The sequence below is a fragment of the Populus euphratica genome, unplaced genomic scaffold (assembly GCF_000495115.2).
Source record: "Populus euphratica unplaced genomic scaffold, PopEup_1.0 scaffold40.1, whole genome shotgun sequence".
Classification (NCBI taxonomy): Eukaryota; Viridiplantae; Streptophyta; class Magnoliopsida; order Malpighiales; family Salicaceae; genus Populus; species Populus euphratica.
Genome location: NW_011499912.1, coordinates 755,388 through 773,541, shown reverse-complemented (window position 1 = coordinate 773,541; position 18,154 = coordinate 755,388). Strand labels below are relative to the sequence as shown.

The window sequence follows — 18,154 nt, the reverse complement described above, 5'->3', positions numbered from 1 at the left end:
AATAAATTTGTTTTTCTTAACAAAAATTATTAGTGTGATTATCCGAGGAAATATGATTTTTTCACAATGTTTATTGGTCAATTTTAAGAGCAAGATTTGTTTTAATGATGTTTAAAGATGTTTTTGTATTTTCACTTTTTCAAAAAATAATAAAATAACAAAATTACTTTTAAATTAAGATTTCTTTAACTAACATTCAGATTTTTTTTACATTTTCAATCTAGTTTTTTGGTTATCATCAAATTAATCTAGAAGTAATTATATATTTTAAAAAATTTAAAATATGACTTTTTTAAAGGGCTAACACGTGCAGTTCACATATTGATACATGTGTAATTTTCCTGTATTTTAAATGCATGTATAGTGTTATATAAACGTGGTTTAGTTATCTCTAGTTTGATATCAAAAATTTATTATATTTTTAATTGAAAAATATTATGTATTATATTACTAAATACATATTATTGGTAGCGAAACCATCAGTGATTTTTTTTTTTTTGTCTTTCTCCTGAATTATAAGTATCTAGTAATTATAGTCTAAGTATAATAAGTTTTTTCATTTAATACTATTACAAAAACTCATTTTTAGCATGGATTTGATAATGGAAAAAGATATTGATCATTATGTAACTCTGATCCAATCAAATCTACACCCAATTTAATCTAGTCTCAAAAACATTAATTGGACTTAGCTGATCTCACTAATACCAACCTTTTTCCTAATTATAAATGCTAAGCAAACCCCACATTAAATTATTCAAAACTTATTAATTACTTTTCTTTGAATTAATCAAAATTTCCTTGGCATGTCTCTGCAGTCATGGCAAAACACGTGCTCTCAAGGAATTTCAGTACAAAAATCTAACGTCTAATCTTTTCCTTTTTGGGCACATACAAGCCTGAGAAAGAAGAGAGAAGAAGCAAACGCATTATTACATGGACACACACATCATTGTCAACAACAAACATCATGCAATAGCACAAACAGCATACAGACGGTAAACAAAACCTAAAAGTAAAACACACTCACACAGAGACAAGCTTCAGATCCTAGGATCCTCAGCTTTGTTCCTTAACAACATCATTGTCAACATCAACCGCCTCCACCATTGCTAAATCTCTGTCTCTGTCTTTCTCTTATTTTTTTTATTTGGAAAAAGAGAGAGAATACTTTCTCTCTAACTATCAAAGTCTGTTGATTGAAAGCAAAGTTTCAATCTTTCTCAGACACAAAGGCAGTGAGGGACAAAGTGTGAATAGGAAGACAAAAATAACAGTTACCCACAAAAGGGGTTTCTTAAAATCCCAGCAAAACTCATGCTTTCTCTGGTTCCTCAACAGACACTACTCTGTGTTGTGCAATCATTTATCGGGGTCTCTTGAGCTTATTTGAGGAATGTTTTGTTCCTGGTGCAATGTGGGTTCAATTTTGTAGGTGATTGATTCTGTTGGAACTTCAGAGGGAAAAGAATGAAAGAAATGGCTTTGTTTAGAAAGTTCTTCTATAGAAAACCACCTGATGGGCTGTTGGAGATCTCTGAAAGGGTTTACGGTATGCTTTAAGTTTGAATTCATTTGCAAACTTTATGGTTAAAGACTGATGGGTTTTAGTTCTTTTGTGTTTTGAATTTCTTGCATTGATGTTGGTAGGTAACTGGTCTTGAAAGTCTCTTTCTTTTGTGATGTTATTGCTGGTAATGTAAATGCTTTGTTTGTACTGATTGTTGGTTTTTTGAATTACCTGCACTGGGATTGTGGATAATTGGTTTCCCTGTCTCTATCTTTAACTTGAGGTTTAAAGAAGATTCATGTTTTTTTTTTCTTTCGATTTTGTTGTATTTGTCATTTGATTTTCAACTCTTTGAAACTAATTGTATTGATGCTGACAGGTAACTGGTATTAAAGTTTATATCTTTCAAAATACTATTCTGGATTATGCAGATATCATGCTATGTAAATAGAAACAGTTTGCTCACTTTAGAGTTCAAGATTGTTAGTTTTCTTTTGTTTTGAATCTCATCTATTTATCATTCATTTCTGAAGTGTTTTTCCATCGCTTGCATGGATGTTGATGGGTATTTGGGTTTACAGTCTCTTATCTTTGGAAATAGTACTGTGGATAATGGTGCGTGGAGTTTTTATGTTTGTAAATATTAATGATGGTTCGTGTTCTTTTGGTTTCAGTCTTTGATTGCTGCTATTGTATGGATACTTTTGAAGAAGAAGAACATAAAGTGTACATACGAGGCATAGCGGGTAAGCTTTGTAACCATTTGCCTGATGCTTCATTTATGGTGTTTAATTTCCAAGAAGGCGAAAATCAAAGTCAGATTGGTAGTGTATTGTCTGAATTTGACATGACTGTGATGGACTATCCTTGGCACTATGAAAGTTTCCCCTTGCTCTCAATGGAGATGATTCATCATTCCTTGCGGTCTAGTGAAAGCTGGCTGTCACTTGGGCAACAAAATGTGGTCTTGATGCATTGTGAACGAGGGGGGTGGCCAGTTCTGGCTTTCATGCTAGCTGCATTATTGCTATACGGGAAGCAGTTCACTGGCGAGCAGAGAACCATAGACATGATTTACAAGCAAGGGCCTCGGGAGCTTTTACAGCTGATGTCCCCTATTAATCCATTACCTTCGCAATTGAGGTACTTACAGTATGTATCAAGGAGGAACATGGGAACACAATGGCCTCCGCTGGATAGAGCACTTACATTGGATTGCATTATTCTTAGAGTCATTCCCTGTATGGATACAGAGGGGGGTTGCCGGCCAATATTTAGGATATATGGACAAGACCCTTTTATGGTTGTTGATAGGACTCCGAAAGTTCTGTTCTCAACATCAAAAAGGAGCAGATTTGTCCAGCATTACAAGCAGGTAGCTCAAGTCTCTTCAATTTGGACAATTTCTTATAAATTTTGATTTGAAAAGTTATTTTGTATTTTTTTCCAGATCACAGAGCAATCTTCTTATCATTGTTTATGCTGTTCTACATTACTTAAATTAGATGCTTTTCCAGGATCCGCCTTACTTTTAGAAGCAGTAATGATACAGCAGAATTTCTCTGTAAAAGTGTACGCCCCCCCCATCTGACTGACCTATTCAGTTGGCAATGCTATTCCGAGTTTTTCTATTTCTAATTATGATGGTTTTTAGCAAAGAGTTGTTACCATTAACACTCTAGTTATATTTGTTGATGTAAAGTTTGCTGTGCATGCTTTCAAATTCTTCTTTTATTTTGGCAGGCAGATTGTGAATTGGTTAAAATCGACATTAATTGTCATATCCAAGGTGATGTTGTCATGGAGTGTATTAACTTGGACAGTGATCACAAGAGGGAACGGATGATGTTTCGGGCCATGTTTAATACTTCCTTTATAAGTTCAAATATCTTGATGCTTAATCGTGATGAAATTGACACCTTATGGGATGCAAAGGATCAATTTCCCAAGGACTTCAGAGCAGAGGTATTGAGTTATCTTTCGTTTCTAGAAATTTACTATGTCTAGTGGTGACTAATTGCTCTGGGTTTGGATGCAGGTTCTTTTCTCTGAGATGGATTCTAGTACTCCTATTGGTGCAATTGATTTGCCTGGTTTAGAAGAGAAAGATTGTATACCTGTGGAAGTGTTTCCCAGAGTTCACGAGATTTTCAGCAATATGGACTGGTCAGATACAAAAACTGATGTAGCACAAATTATGCACCATCATATCATAGAACCCCAAGAAAATTTTGACAGCTCTCCACGGAGGGCAGAAGGAGGAAGTGTATTGATGGAATCAACCTTTGTCAGAGTTCAAGAGAAACCGAAACTAAATGAATCAGAAAACAAGACTCCAAGTCCCACTTCCATTACCCTGGTGAAACAATCTGCTGTCTCTTTCAAACCATTTTCAGATACAAATTCAGTAAGAGAGGAGGCTGAACCCCAAGAACTAAAGGTTGCCCTCCAATCTATGCCCTCTATTAAATCATCTCCTGATGCAAATTCAACTAGGGAGAAGGTAGAACCCCAAGAACTGAAGGTTGCTTGCCAATCTACGCCCTCTATTAAGCCAACTTCAGATGCAATTTCAACTCAAAAGAAGGTTGAGCCACAAGAGCTCCAGGTTGCTCTCCAATGGCCAGCTCAATCTAAGATCATATCACAGCGAGTACCCCAGAAATCACTCTGTTCTCCAGTTTCCTATGGCAATAACTTACAGGGCTTACCTGTGCCTATGTCAAGATACCACAGTGCATCCTCTGCCCTTGGAATTACAGCTTTGTTGCATGATCATGCTGTATCTAAAGGTGAAGAAGTTGTGCGTCCACTGACATTATCTCTGCCTTCCTCAGCTATTTCATCTCCAGTCACAGGTGTGCTTAAACCTCCACCACTCAATAATGTGTCTGCTCCAAGGACACCACCTCTTCCTACACCATTGCAATCATCATTTGAAGCTCCGAAAACAACAGAAAAGCCTTCTCCAACATATCATATTCCAGCTATTCCTCAACCTATTTCAATTTCTTCTTCCGTCACAGATCCACCCAAACCTGCACAACTCAATCATGTGGCTGCTCCGGGGACACCACCATGCCCTCTTAACCCATTGCAATCATCAATTGAAGCTCCCAAAAATGCAAATTTTTTTTCCGGTGCTTGTCATATTCCTCCTCAATCCAGAGGAACAGATTCTCTACTTAATCAACATCCTCAACCAACACCAGGCAGTATCCACTCACCATCGTTTCCTTCTCTTCTCTCTTCTCTTCCTGCTTCTTCTCCTCCTGTTATCAAGAGTTCATCTTCAGCTCCCCCAGCTCCTCCTCCACCCCCATCTTTTTCAAAGGCATCCCCATCTCCTTCCTCCAAGAAATCATTCCCCACTCCCCCTCCCCCTCCCCCTCCTCTGCCTCCTTTTACAGCAGCACCTCCTGGAATGGCTTCAAAGGTTGCCAGCTCAGTTACTGCACAGTCTGGGAAGAACTTGGCTGTTGTGCCTGGACCACCACCGCCGCCGCCTCCTCCTCCTCCTCTACATCCTGGATCTTCCCTGGGCCCCGCAAATGCTCCTTCAGTGCCGCCGCCACCACCACCCCCTCCTGGTTCTGTTGCAAAAGCTTCTTCATTTAATAATGCCGCACAAATTCCTCCTGTGCCACCTCCTGATCCTTTGACTGAAGGGTTGTCAAGAACTAGCAGTGTCTCCTCACCTCCTCTACATTCTGGATCTGCCCTGGGCCCTGCTAATGCTCCTTCAGTGCCGCCACCACCCCCTCCTACTAGTTCTGTTGCTAAAACTTCTTCATTTAATAATGCCGCGCATATTCCTCCTGTGCCGCCACCTCCTGCCCCTTTGACTAAAGGGTTGTCAAGAACTAGCAGTGTCTCCTCACCATCTCATGCTGGAGTTAGTAATGGAAATATGCCTTCAGTTCCTGGACCGCCCTCTGGTGCTTCATTTAGTGCAAAGGGGCAAGGCATGTTACGTATAAATGCAAAAAATCAACCCAGAAAAGCCAACCTGAAGCCTTATCATTGGTTAAAATTAACTAGGGCCATGTCAGGAAGTTTGTGGGCTGAGGCACAAAAAGCTGATGAAGCTTCCAAGTATGCATCCTTTTCTTTTATTGCTGTCTCTTAAATTATTTTTTTCCCACTAGTATCTCTATGTTGCCACTTATTAAACCTTATCCAATTTGTCTGTACTAGGGCTCCTGAGTTTGACATGTCAGAACTTGAGACTCTTTTCTCAGCAGCTACTCCAAATTATGATTGTGGGAGCACAGCAGGGAAATCAAATCGACGCACCTTGGGACATAAATCTGATAAAATCCAGCTGGTAATCAGTGTGCTATCATGGAGTGGGGCCTATGATTAATTCTATTGATTGCAGAACTTACATTTATTAATGCCATGTTTTAAATTCACTACACGGGGCAAGATATGTCCCAACCAGCTACCCATTTTAGCTTTGCTTATTTTTGACTAACAAGCATCCACAGTGTCATTTTGTTTAGTTTTTCTAATACTTGTATATAATTATAGATTCCTCATAAAGGAAGTCAGCTCTAAGTGGATTACGTTTCTAGTGCAGCAATGTAGGATTAGGATTGGGTTTCTCCAGTTGATTGATTTTGATCATCTTCAGTGTAGGTTAGGATAATCGGTTTTCCAAAACTTTATCAAATGCTCATTTGGTGTTAATAGTCCAAAGTTATCTGTTTAATAGTGTTTTAAAGAAAGAGATTAATACAAAACTTGTCACCTGAACAATTCATTTGGTTGCAAGAACACTCTTCTTTGGTTTGTTTTGCAATTATTGGAACTGTTTTTATTGCAAGCTCACACATTCAGTGCTTGATCATGAATTTTTTCTGTGTATTCTGGATAGCAGTGAATAAATAGCAAACCATCTCATTTAAATTCATTTCTTCATGAGGTATTTACTGGTTTTGCAGATTGAACTTAGACGGGCATATAATTGTGAGATCATGCTTTCAAAGGTTAAAATTCCTCTGCCAGACTTGATGGTAAGCTGAACCTTTTTGGGGTTGTTTGAGCTAAATTTTTCTTAAGACAGTACAGAATTTAGACTATCGGCTGCAATTTCAAAGCTGACAAGATTTTTATAATTATTCTGTGTTCAAAGCTTCTGTAGCTATCCATGAACACGTGAATGTTTGTCATAGTGCTTTCATTATGGTGCTTGATAACTTAGGTTTTCTTGTTATTCCATCTACCTGGCATTCCTATGTGATTGCTTTGGCATGCTGTTGTAATTAGTTCACCTGGAATCTACTAAATGATGATGTGTAATTGGTTTTGAATTTAAGAAAACATGTTAACCCTGATAACTGGTCCTTTTAATGTAAATGAACGAAGACATACCTTTTCTGCTGAAGTTTGCTGTGCATGCTGCATTCATTTCAGAGTTTTAACTGCTTAAATGATTTTGGTCGGTTCTCTTATGTCCTTGCTTCTCTAACTGTCTTACAGAGTTCAGTTCTTGCTTTGGATGATACAGCATTGGATATTGATCAGGTTGATAGCCTTATTAAGTTTTGTCCAACAAAAGAGGAGATGGAATTACTCAAGGTATTAAAAATACATGTGCTGCTTATTTAGTTTTTTATGCCCATAAATCCTTCACTACTTCACACGAGAGCTTTAAACTGTCACTACCAATTAATTATTTTTCTATTTGTTCATAATTTAAAACATTGATTAGCAAAAGCAATCCCCATGTTCATTGAGTTAAAAATCAGAATTTCTCACATTCAGGGTTATAATGGAGATAAAGAGAACTTGGGAAAATGTGAACAGGTGAGTGAAGTATTGATTTTTCGCATTAACTTTCTTGTTCACATTATTGTATTTCTAGCATTTTATAGTTCATGCCCTTGTTACAAATGAAATGCAAAAAAGTTGGCTTATATGCTACTCTCCTTGCTCTTTACTCCTTTCAATCCATTAATCAACCAGCTGGCACTGGATAATACTTATTGACATTCATGAAGTTTTGGCTTACTATTTTTGTTGCATATCCTTGGAAACAAATCATGAAATGTGCTGCAATGTGGTTTGAGAATATCCACTCCAGACATATATTGGTCTTGTATTCTAATTTAACTCCTGCATTTTTCACAATAGTTTTTCTTGGAAATGATGAAAGTGCCACGTGCAGAGTCAAAGCTAAGAGTGTTTTCATTTAAGATACAATTCCAATCCCAGGTTAGAGGGCAATCTCTTTCGTTGTTATTTGTAGTTTTTTTTGGCAATAGAGGTCCCTGTGGTTCAATGATTCAGCCGTACTGGACCCTGTGGTTTTGAAAGGGCAATTGGATCATTGAAATTTTGGACCCCGGTCAAAGTCCCTCCCTCCAATTTTTTTCAGAAATTTCTGTTAATATTTATTTGCTTGAGGGCACATGACATCCACTGATTGCTGGAGATTTTGGTCATCATTGACCAAATTTGACTGCTGATTATTAACTTTAATGGAATTTGGCAACGGAATTGGATGGAGGGATAATCTATCTCCAAAAAATCAATCTTAAGACCCAATTTCCCTTTTCTGAACCATAGGGTTCAATGTGACTGGAGCATAGAAGCATAGGGACCAGTGCTACAGAAAAACCATTGTTTGCAAATATTCAGCTCTTGTCTTGGACCTATTTCAGGTTTCTGATCTCAGAGGCAATTTGAATGTTATAAATTCAGCTTCTGAAGAGGCAAGTCAGATCTTTTTACTTCAGTTTTTTCCAGCAGTGCTAACTCTCTGAAGATTTTCATCTCTTAGAGCATTTCCAATCATGTATTTTATCAGATCAGGAGCTCAGCAAAGTTGAAAAGGATCATGCAGACTATTCTTTGCCTTGGTAATGCTCTCAACCATGGTACTGCAAGGGGTAAGTTAATGAGTTGCAACTTCATCGGTTAGTATCCTGTTGTAAAACCACCCTAGAGAATATGAATCAGACATATTAGTATTGCACATTAGTTTGTGCCCATAGTAGAAAAGTCTAACAAATAGCTTGTCAGAGACAGCCACTACTCTAATCCAGAGGATTTGTTTTTGCTAAACCATAACTACTGATGACTCTCTTTATGTCTGGTTTTTAAGTTTTTTACTTATTAGAAACCTAATATTTTGTTTTAAATAAGATGCCGAATAACCTCCTCCTGTATGATCTCAAGTCTTTTAGATCCTAACATGTACTGTAGGATACTGTAACTTTTTCATTGCAAAATGCCAAGCTTTTACTATAAATCCCATTTATGCTCTAGTCTGTTCATACTTAATAAGCTAGTTGATCCAGGACACTATCACCCAGAAAGTGATTAGAGCTAAAGAAATAACAAGATAGATAACTATACCTTACACCCTGAAGAATGTGATTTTGTAATTACATTGAGATTGAAATGTTATACTTGAACTTGGACTTGCAAGATCATATGGTTGGCCATGCACTGTACAAGTATCGTCAATCAAACAAGTAGCCCTTCTTAATATGCAGAAGGTCTTAATCTGACATTGAAGATCTTATTTGATGAGATTAATTTCAGGATTTTGGGAGTAATCCCTATCCCTGTCTTGTTCTTGTGTTTCTCTCATATACTCTCGATGTGCTTGCATTATCTGGATTTGTTCTTTCAGAAAATTTATAATTTCATTGCTCTAGGTTCTGCTGTTGGATTTCGATTGGATAGTCTCCTCAAACTCACTGATACACGAGCCCGAAACAACAAGATGACTCTCATGCATTATCTTTGTAAGGTACAATATTTCCTTTTAAATTGAATTGCAGTTTAAAACATGAAGAAACTAAAACACTAAAATTAAACCCCATGTTTTTCCAAAGCAACATAAAAATATATTGTTGGCCCACATCATACTCCTAAAGCTGAAGTAAGTCAAGTCACTCGGACAAAACAGATGAGAAAAGTTTCTGTACTTAGGATGGTTAATAAATGAAAAGTTTGTCATGCTGTATCTTTGGATTTACCTTTTAAGTGGCAGCAAGGTTCTAATGACTGAAAGACTGTATACCCTGAAATATAATTGAATAATTTTTTCTTCTAAATTGATAAGATGGCAATTGATGCTTATACCCAGAGGGCATTTATTTAGCGTAAAATACTTTTCAAGAAAATGTTTTTCTGATTTTTCTGCCTGTGTTTTTGGTAAAATATTTTACAGGAAAATCAATTAACTTACAACATTTTATAGTCAATCTTTAAACTTAGTTTATTTATTGAAAATTATTTTCAAAGCATGAATTTCTATAAAATATTTTACAAATAGTCACAATATCATCCAATAATTTCAACCATCATTACCTCGACCATAACCCCACCACCACCACCCCACCACCACTTCATTATCATAACACATCAACATAATTCTACCACTACCATACTTTTCACATCATTACTTACATAAAATATTTTTCTTATAAAATGTTTTACGGAAAGCATTTTCCATCCATAAAATATTTTCCCTCCATAAAATATTTTATGCAAAACAAACGCTCCCAGAAACCTGTATTGTTGAGCTAGCTGAAATGCATACAGTGATGCTGAATCTTGAAATCTAATCCTCAGAGATTGTGAATCTGTTTTTCCTTTCCCTCTTCTTTTTGGTTGAGAAATATATTTGCAATTGTTAACATTTTTGCAGAACTTTCCTATATTTTCTGCTCATTGAACATTAGAGGATACCAAATAAATGGAAAATAGAACTCCGGACAAAAATATTTATTTGGGTTTGGTGTTGAATCTTTTTATATGAATTTTAGGTACTGGCTGAAAAGCTTCCAGAACTGCTAGATTTTTCGAAGGATCTTGTGAATTTGGAGGCTGCAACAAAAGTAATCCTCCTCCTCCTCCTTTGTGTGTATGTATTTTTTGTTGGCAAATTCAGTTTCCATTATATTGTTTGCTTGCTAAGGTATATGTTGTATTTTGTGCAGATACAATTGAAATATTTGGCAGAGGAAATGCAAGCTGTTAGTAAAGGACTTGAAAAAGTTATGCAGGAATTGACTGCTTCAGAGAATGATGGTTCGGTCTCAGAAATTTTTTGCAAGGCAAGTCCTTTTCAGCTACTCTCTTCACTGTGGATAAAGGTTTCTTAGGATTCGTTGCAGGAATTACCTGCAGTTAATGGAATTACCATTGGCATGCATGCAGGCACACATGCACACTGAATATCCTTTACCTTGGCAGATTGTACGCACACATGCACACTGAATATCCTTTACCTTGGCAGATTGTACTCATTAATATCTTTTTCTCCTGTCCCTTGGAAATGTTCAGAATCTTAAGGTTTTTCTTGCTTTTGCTGAAAGTGAAGTGAGGTCTTTGGCTTCCCTTTATTCCTCTGTGGTATGTATATGAACTTTTGTTTTGACCAGCTGACTTTGAACAAGAATGCTGTGCTTCAACTTGAACACTCATTGCCAGTGATTTTTGTTTTCTGAATTTGAATGTTCTAGGGTAGAAATGCAGATGCACTGGCCTTTTATTTTGGAGAAGATCCGGCACGTTGCCCATTTGAGCAAGGTATTTTCCAGCATATACTAGCTTTGTTAAAATGGACATCCCACATAGATTCCAATTTCTGACAGCTATCTCTTATTCTAGGAATCTGAATGGTGTCAGTCAGGCTGCAATATTTTAATTTTCAGCCCATCATTATTCAATAATTACTAAATTAACACACACCCTTCACTATACAGTTTTTGCATATGTATACATCTGCATATCCATGTTTTCTCTGTGCACGGTTATGATATTTATGTGATGCTTAAATATTATCATTGGCTCTTGAATGTCATTTGTATACTTGGGGGACCTCTTACTTTCTATCTTCGTTCTATAGTTGTGTCCACTCTGCTCAATTTTGTGAGGATGTTCGTCCTAGCACATGATGAAAACAAAAAACAACTTGAATTGGAAAAGAAAAAAGCAGAAAAGGATGCTCAAAATGAGAAGTCCATGATGGCTTCTCCGAGAAAGCTGTCTGAAAACTTGGTACAGACACCTATCAAAAGTGGGATCTTCAAATGATCAAGTGCCGTGTACTATTCTGCCAATCCAATCAGGACCTGTTCTCTTACAGACAACACCATTGCCCACCATTGTTGAAGGCCCGTTACAAGCAAAGCTGAGGCACTCACTAAAAGGGCAAAATTATAATTCAAATCCAGAGAAGTGTTCGACATTGCAGCAAGAACTAAGCACTTAAATGCAGGTGTACATGGCAGGGACAGATAGTAAACCTTTCTTACATGTCTTGTGTGCTTGGGGGTTCTTCACTTCATTGCTGTTTCAATGTTATCCTTATACTTCATCTGCACCATTGTTTACAAAGTTGCTTTGCTTTTGGAGCACAGATGTTCGCAATCTTTGAAGACAGTGCAAGACACTAGAGTCTTGTTGTCAAGATCGGTTATAGTTCGGTTTTCCAATAATTCATATCGGTAGCTAGATGGTAGGAGTGTTGTTTGTTATGTACATTTTGATTTATAGTGATGTAAATGTCTATATGTAGTCATTGTTGAACACCACGATTCATCAAGAGCCTCATTTCTCAAAGAAATGAAGAAGACAATGTAGTTTCCAATTGGATGGGATAAATGTCTATATGTAGTCAACAACCAGGTATAGCGTTACTAATAGCAAAATAAATAAATAAATTAGTAAATAAACTTCTAGAGACAAATGTATCAAGGCAGGAACAAATATTGGTGTTCCATCTTTGTTGCCTTGAGAAAATCCCCAAGAACCGAGCCATGACCATATCTTTACAAGAACTGGTTAGCAGACTACCAGCAGTACCTGGATAAAAGGAGCCCATGACCATATCTTTACAAGAACTGGTTAGCAGACTACCAGCAGTACCTGGATAAAAAGATCCCATGAAGCTTCTTTGAGTTGTCTGAGATATAAGAGCTAGAAGTATTCTTGTTTTGCTTGATATTTTATATGTTTTTTTAATACATTGTTACTTGATCTCTCATACTAAGAAATATTTCAATGATCATGTATATAGGGAGAGTCAAGCCGCTGACCGAAGAACTCATATCTGTTAGGAAAAAAAAGCCCCAAATACACCATAAAATAAAGGATCTCCTGCTGCAAAATATTCGTCGGGAAAACATGATCATGAGAGCGTCGCGGTCTGCAGATTTGGACTTGAAGCTGAAGACTTCTTGCTGACGAGATTTGCTACATGGTTCGACTATGAAGATTTTTATTGAAGTTGAAACCATTACAAGTTTTAAAGAATTTTTAAACTTAAATCCTAAATCTTCATAAATTTCTTTTGTTAGTTATTTCTTAGCACAAGAGCGCATAGAGGATCATCTTAATAATAATAATAATAATAATCTAAGCACATATTTATAGAGAATATATTTTAATCCATAAAATGTAATTATTATTTAACGTGAAGTCTTTATATAACAAGGTTTTAAATTTAGATTTATGTGGATTATATAATATCTTAGCTTTTTTTTGTGTTGAAAAAGCAATTTTAAAAAATATTATTTTTTTATTTTAAATTAATATTTTTTTAATATTTTCATATCATTTTGATGCATTGCTATTAAAAATAATTTTTTTTAAAAAATATTTTTTAATATATTTTTAAATAAAAAATATTTTAAAAATAAACTTCTAAACAATCTCGTAATCAATCCTATAATAAATTTTATATTATATTAATATAAAATCATCCTAATACATTTCAATAATTATTCACTGAAATCATATCTTATTAGATAATAACAAAAGCTTCTAGATTTTAAATATAAAATTTTTTGAAAAAAAATTAAAAAAATAAAATTTTTTATTAAAAAGAATTTTTCTTCTAGATCTATCCTCCCAAGATTCTATCTTATAAGATTACATTTAACCTTTATTTATTATTTATACTAATCTTGAGACTTTTACTTACATCATCAAAAAATACTAATTACATCACCTATTACGAAAGCACACCTAATAATAAGAAAAAGAATCCAGCAACAAATTCTCATTTAAATAATTGAATATGGTGGTGAAATTTCTTTAAATTAATATTTTAGACTAGGCTGTCAATTTTTATGGGGATTAGATTTTGACTCTCATGTTATGTCAGAATTTTTGTGGCCTTTGATGATTGGTCCTTGTCTTTCACCAGTTCCTTCTTGGGAAAGATGGATTTAGAACTCTGCTAAGAGACAGTGGAGTTTCACCGATGACGACTTTAATGGTTGCGTATTTGCTGTTGTTATCAAAATATATTTTATTAAAACATATTTTTATTTTTTAAAATTTATTTTTAATATTAATAAATAAAAATTATATTAAAACATAAAAAAAATTAAATTTTTTAAAAAATTACAGCCAGCTAACCACGTTTTCAAACATACATGTAAACACCGAAACAAGTTTTTTTTAATTAGTTATTTTTAGAAAAATTAAATAGAATTTTTTTTATATAATTTAATTTTAAATATTTGTTAGGTAAAGAGTTGAGTAAAAAAATTATTTCTTTTGTTAATTTCATTATTTCTCTTCAATTTCATTTTGAGAATTTTATTTTTTTATTAATTTCATCATTTTTAATTTTTTTAAGCAATCAAGTTATTTTTATACTCATCAAATTAACTAATTCATTCCATAACAATACCCTTAAGCTTAAATAATAAATAAATAAAAATATTTTAAAATTAATTTATTAAATTAAATTTAATAACAATACTAAATAATTTTTTATAACTTCTTGAAAAATTTAATAACAATACTAAATAATTTTTTTATTACTTCTTGAATTCTTTTATATATATATATATTTTATACATATCGGTAGCGTAAGAACACAAGCAAATACAAACGTAGCCTTGAGAGAAATAGCATAAACCTTTCATAAATAAGACAATAATTATTTCACAGCATTCTTGACGTAGACAGGTCACTCATTGAACTTGCAACAGCCGCAGCTAAAGCTGCAGAGAAGTTAGGATCTTTAGTTAAAGATGCCACATATTCTTCAATGTAGTTCTTGTTGTAGTTATTATAAATCTTGCCGCAGTCTTCCATGGATCTTTCAGAAGGTTTTTCCTTCTGTTGATTACCGGGACTTGAAAGAGTAAGATCAAGAGCTACAGACGGTTGAAGAGGAGGAATTTCGATTGGGCACTTGAGGACATGATTAGTTATGGAAATTTTTGATGATGAGCTATTTGGATAACATAAATATTGTCCATGTGAGCCATTGGGTTCATGGTTGTGTTCTCCATCATAAGTTGCAACAAGTACCGAATCATCTTCTACACATCTTTGGACCTGAAAACCAAGAATAAATCAAAGACTGGTGTTATCACATGCTCAGTACTGTTTTTGATTGCACACATGAACCTTGAAGTTGCCCTTTGAAAACCTCAGGGATGCTATTTAATTACAGATGTCTTGACTGGTTTTCAAAAGAAAACTCGAGCAGACGTACCTTCTTCTTGACGGGGCAATTAGGAGCCATGGAACACCTGAAGTAAGCTCGAGGTGATGGGTTATCCTTAGTAACCTTCTGACCATACTTTCTCCATTGATATCCATCTTTCACAACCTAAATTCACATTTGTAAAAGAGCTTTTTATTATCATATGTAAGATCTAGGAATCTTCAACTCAAAAACTTCATGTACAAATTATGTATATATCGAACTGACTAGAGGAACTTAATTACCAGGCTCTTGTCATTGGAGTGACTTCTCACCAAGATTCTCGATGCCTTGGTTAAGGGAACTTCAAATCTTGCTCTCTTGTTCGAGTCAAGGATTTCATGACAAGCTTGATCTCCCTCCGTTAAGTTGCGTACTGCCTTTTGTTGATGTTCTTCGGTTTCTTGAATCTCGGCTTGAAGAATGCTGAATCTTCTGGTCATAACTCCAAGCATAAATCTAAGACTTTCATTCTCCTTCTGCCTGTGTTCCAACTCGAATTGAAGAGCATCCACCTGAGTAAGATAACATCTACTGCTTGAGAAACATTAACTTCATTTTTCAAGCATGAAACCTTAAATTAACATGTACGACCTTTTAGCTATTTCCTGCTCCTTATTTCATTAGATGCTCAATGTTTTTCTTTGCTTCCCCCCCTCTATACTCTTCTCCAAGTAGTAGTAGTATTCTATTCACACACACACACACACACACACAACTAGAAGAAAACATACCTTTTCTTTGCAAGAGGGAAAGACCTCCATGATCTATGAGCTTAATAATATCAAGATAGCTTCAATACTATACAGTATGGATGAAAATTTTGCCAGCAGTGTTATTAGAAAAAGCAAATAGGAGACATATAAGCCCTCATTTATAAGTGAATAGCATTGATCTCTCGTGCATAGTGGTTAGAATTTTTTTCTTGGAGGACGTTCCGTTCACACAGCCTGCAAGGATGACCAAAAGTAGGTGGCTGCTCTGTCTCAAGAAAATTATAGAAAAAGATTGATAATTTGGTCTTAATTAGTGCTGACTAGCAAAGGGCAAAGTTGTTGAAATCAATCCACGTGTTGGGAAAAAATTAGCTAGATACATGAGCTTGTATTTATCAAATTAATCCTTTGAATCCTTGGACTGAAGTGAGAAAACCAAACGTAAGATCAATGACGTAAGCTTGTTTAAGTAAGCCTAGAATATGGTTACTTTACTTTGGTTCTCCTATTTTCTATAGCCTAGAATATGGTTACTTTACTTTGGTTTTATTTTCTAATTTTCTTGGGTCCAATAACGTGTAAAAGGTCACTACCAAGTGCCAAAGACTCGAGTCTCCTTCCCTGTTTTCAAAGGACTCTACTTCTCTATTTTTTTTTTTTTTTACTTTAATAATTTGTTTTTCTTTCCTTTCTAATTTGCATGTTGAGAAAAGTTGTGCCTAGAAGCATTACCGGTCTGTATGGTAATTAAAAAATAAAAATACTAAAGAATAAAAAATAAATTAAACTGAGAGAAAGAAGGGATTCTCTCTCTCTTTTTTTTGCTTAAGAGAAAAGAAAAGAATTTTTAGAGGATACAATAAGAAGAATTATGTTAATTTTTTCAATTCCTTCTCTTTCATTCCAATTTAAAAGACAAAAAGCATGTATGTAGACAATAAAATTCAAAAGATTCATTTCCCCTCCTTTTCCTTTTCTAGTACTCATAATTTTAGTATTCAAACAAAGAAAAACGGTTGGATCCCCTTCACATTAACTTAATTTTCCATTTATTTTTCTCAAAAAACACAAACATTGAAGGGTCATGGTTTTTATTAACCAACTTTATTTAAAAGTTCATCGTGCAAAGTTAAAATTTCAAATAAAGTTTTGTCTTTTATATTGCCCAATCTTAATTTAGGCCATAACATGCTCGCGCATAATTTCAAATTAGGTAAGGACATGCTTACATTCAATCCCATGATGGGTTAGAATATGTTAGCGCTCAACTCCAAGATACGTTTGGACATGACTGTTTCTAATATTTTTTGAGCTCGGTCACTAGCTAAACCTATTTTTTCTGAGCTTCGAGTGTGGATTGAGCTCAAAATCTAATTAAATATGAGGATACTGATATAAAATACACTAAAATACATTTGAAATTAAGATGAAAATAAAAAAAATATAATTATAGAATAATAAATAATCTTTTTCTTTCTAAAGGGGAAAATATATTTTTTATATGAAATAATATTTAAACTCAGGGGTATATTTATTAAAAAATCACTGAATTAAATACTATTTATATATATATATATATTAGCAATTTTTTTTATATAAAACCTTTTAATTTAGATGTGATGGAATATTTGAATTCTTTCTATTAAAGGTGGTAGCGTTTGATTATTATTTTGAGATAGAAAGGAATAGATAATGAAAACAGAAATATGTTTAACTTAAGAGATAAAAACATAAAAATAAATATAATTTTGAAATAATTTTAAAGTGAATTTTTATATTTCTAAAACATGAGATATGAAATGTGATATGTTTTCAAAAAAAATATTTATTATTTTTTATTTCTAAAATATCCTTGTAAAAAACTCTTAATTCCAAAATTATCTAATTAAGACATGACAGAATAAAAATAACTATTAGCTCGAGATGACCTGGATTTTTGATTGGGTTATATCGAGTTAATCATTCGAGATGACCTGGATTTTTGATTGGGTTATGTCGAGTTAATCATTCTTTTATTTTTTTCTTAAACTCACATCAACTCACAGAATAAAAATAACTATTAGCTCGAGATGACCTGGATTTTTGATTGGGTTATGTCGAGTTAATCATTCTTTTATTTTTTTCTTAAACTCAGATCAATTCAGGCCTTAGATCAATTCATCAAGTCATTCATGCTTTTATAATTAAAGTTATTATAATATTATTAATTTCAACACTCAATAAAAACTAAAGTAAAAAAACTTTTTAATTTTTTTTAAACATGTAAGTTTAAAAGTAATATATATTAATAGTAAAATAGATTTTTTTATATTTTATTCTATTTTATTCACCATAACCAAACAAGATATAAAGATAATTACTTTATATTATGTATTAGTAACAAATTCATTTGTATCTTTGTTTTATTTTTTGACTTATCTTCTTTGTTTTTACTATTTTCATCTTTTTTATTTG

The 18,154-nt window shown here is 34.1% G+C and overlaps 2 protein-coding genes across 3 annotated transcripts; one reads left to right on the top strand and one right to left on the bottom strand.

Annotated features, from left to right (window-relative positions):
* The first annotated feature begins 913 nt into the window (after window positions 1-913).
* LOC105134096 (formin-like protein 6) lies at window positions 914-12,145 on the top strand. Of its 2 annotated transcripts, XM_011038375.1 has the most exons (17): window positions 915-1,552; window positions 2,185-2,885; window positions 3,254-3,475; window positions 3,549-5,605; window positions 5,708-5,837; window positions 6,457-6,528; window positions 6,995-7,093; window positions 7,280-7,321; window positions 7,649-7,729; window positions 8,179-8,229; window positions 8,325-8,406; window positions 9,181-9,275; window positions 10,297-10,368; window positions 10,471-10,587; window positions 10,817-10,885; window positions 10,996-11,062; window positions 11,382-12,145. In XM_011038375.1, the coding sequence occupies exons 1-17, from the start codon at window positions 1,471-1,473 to the stop codon at window positions 11,567-11,569; spliced, it is 4,227 nt and encodes a 1,408-aa protein (XP_011036677.1). In that variant the 5' UTR covers window positions 915-1,470; the 3' UTR covers window positions 11,570-12,145. The 2 variants fall into 2 exon arrangements, with proteins under 2 accessions (XP_011036678.1, XP_011036677.1); XM_011038376.1 differs by lacking the exons at window positions 8,325-8,406; window positions 9,181-9,275; window positions 10,297-10,368; ... (2 more) ...; window positions 10,996-11,062; window positions 11,382-12,145 and having other exon boundaries at window positions 914-1,552; window positions 7,683-7,729; window positions 8,179-8,230.
* Window positions 12,146-14,393: 2,248 nt separating this feature from the next.
* LOC105134095 (probable WRKY transcription factor 40) lies at window positions 14,394-15,949 on the bottom strand. Its single transcript, XM_011038374.1, has 4 exons — window positions 15,719-15,949; window positions 15,230-15,499; window positions 14,994-15,110; window positions 14,394-14,833 (listed from the first exon to the last, which is right to left on the bottom strand). The coding sequence occupies exons 1-4, from the start codon at window positions 15,746-15,748 to the stop codon at window positions 14,435-14,437; spliced, it is 816 nt and encodes a 271-aa protein (XP_011036676.1). The 5' UTR covers window positions 15,749-15,949; the 3' UTR covers window positions 14,394-14,434.
* Window positions 15,950-18,154: the final 2,205 nt, after the last annotated feature.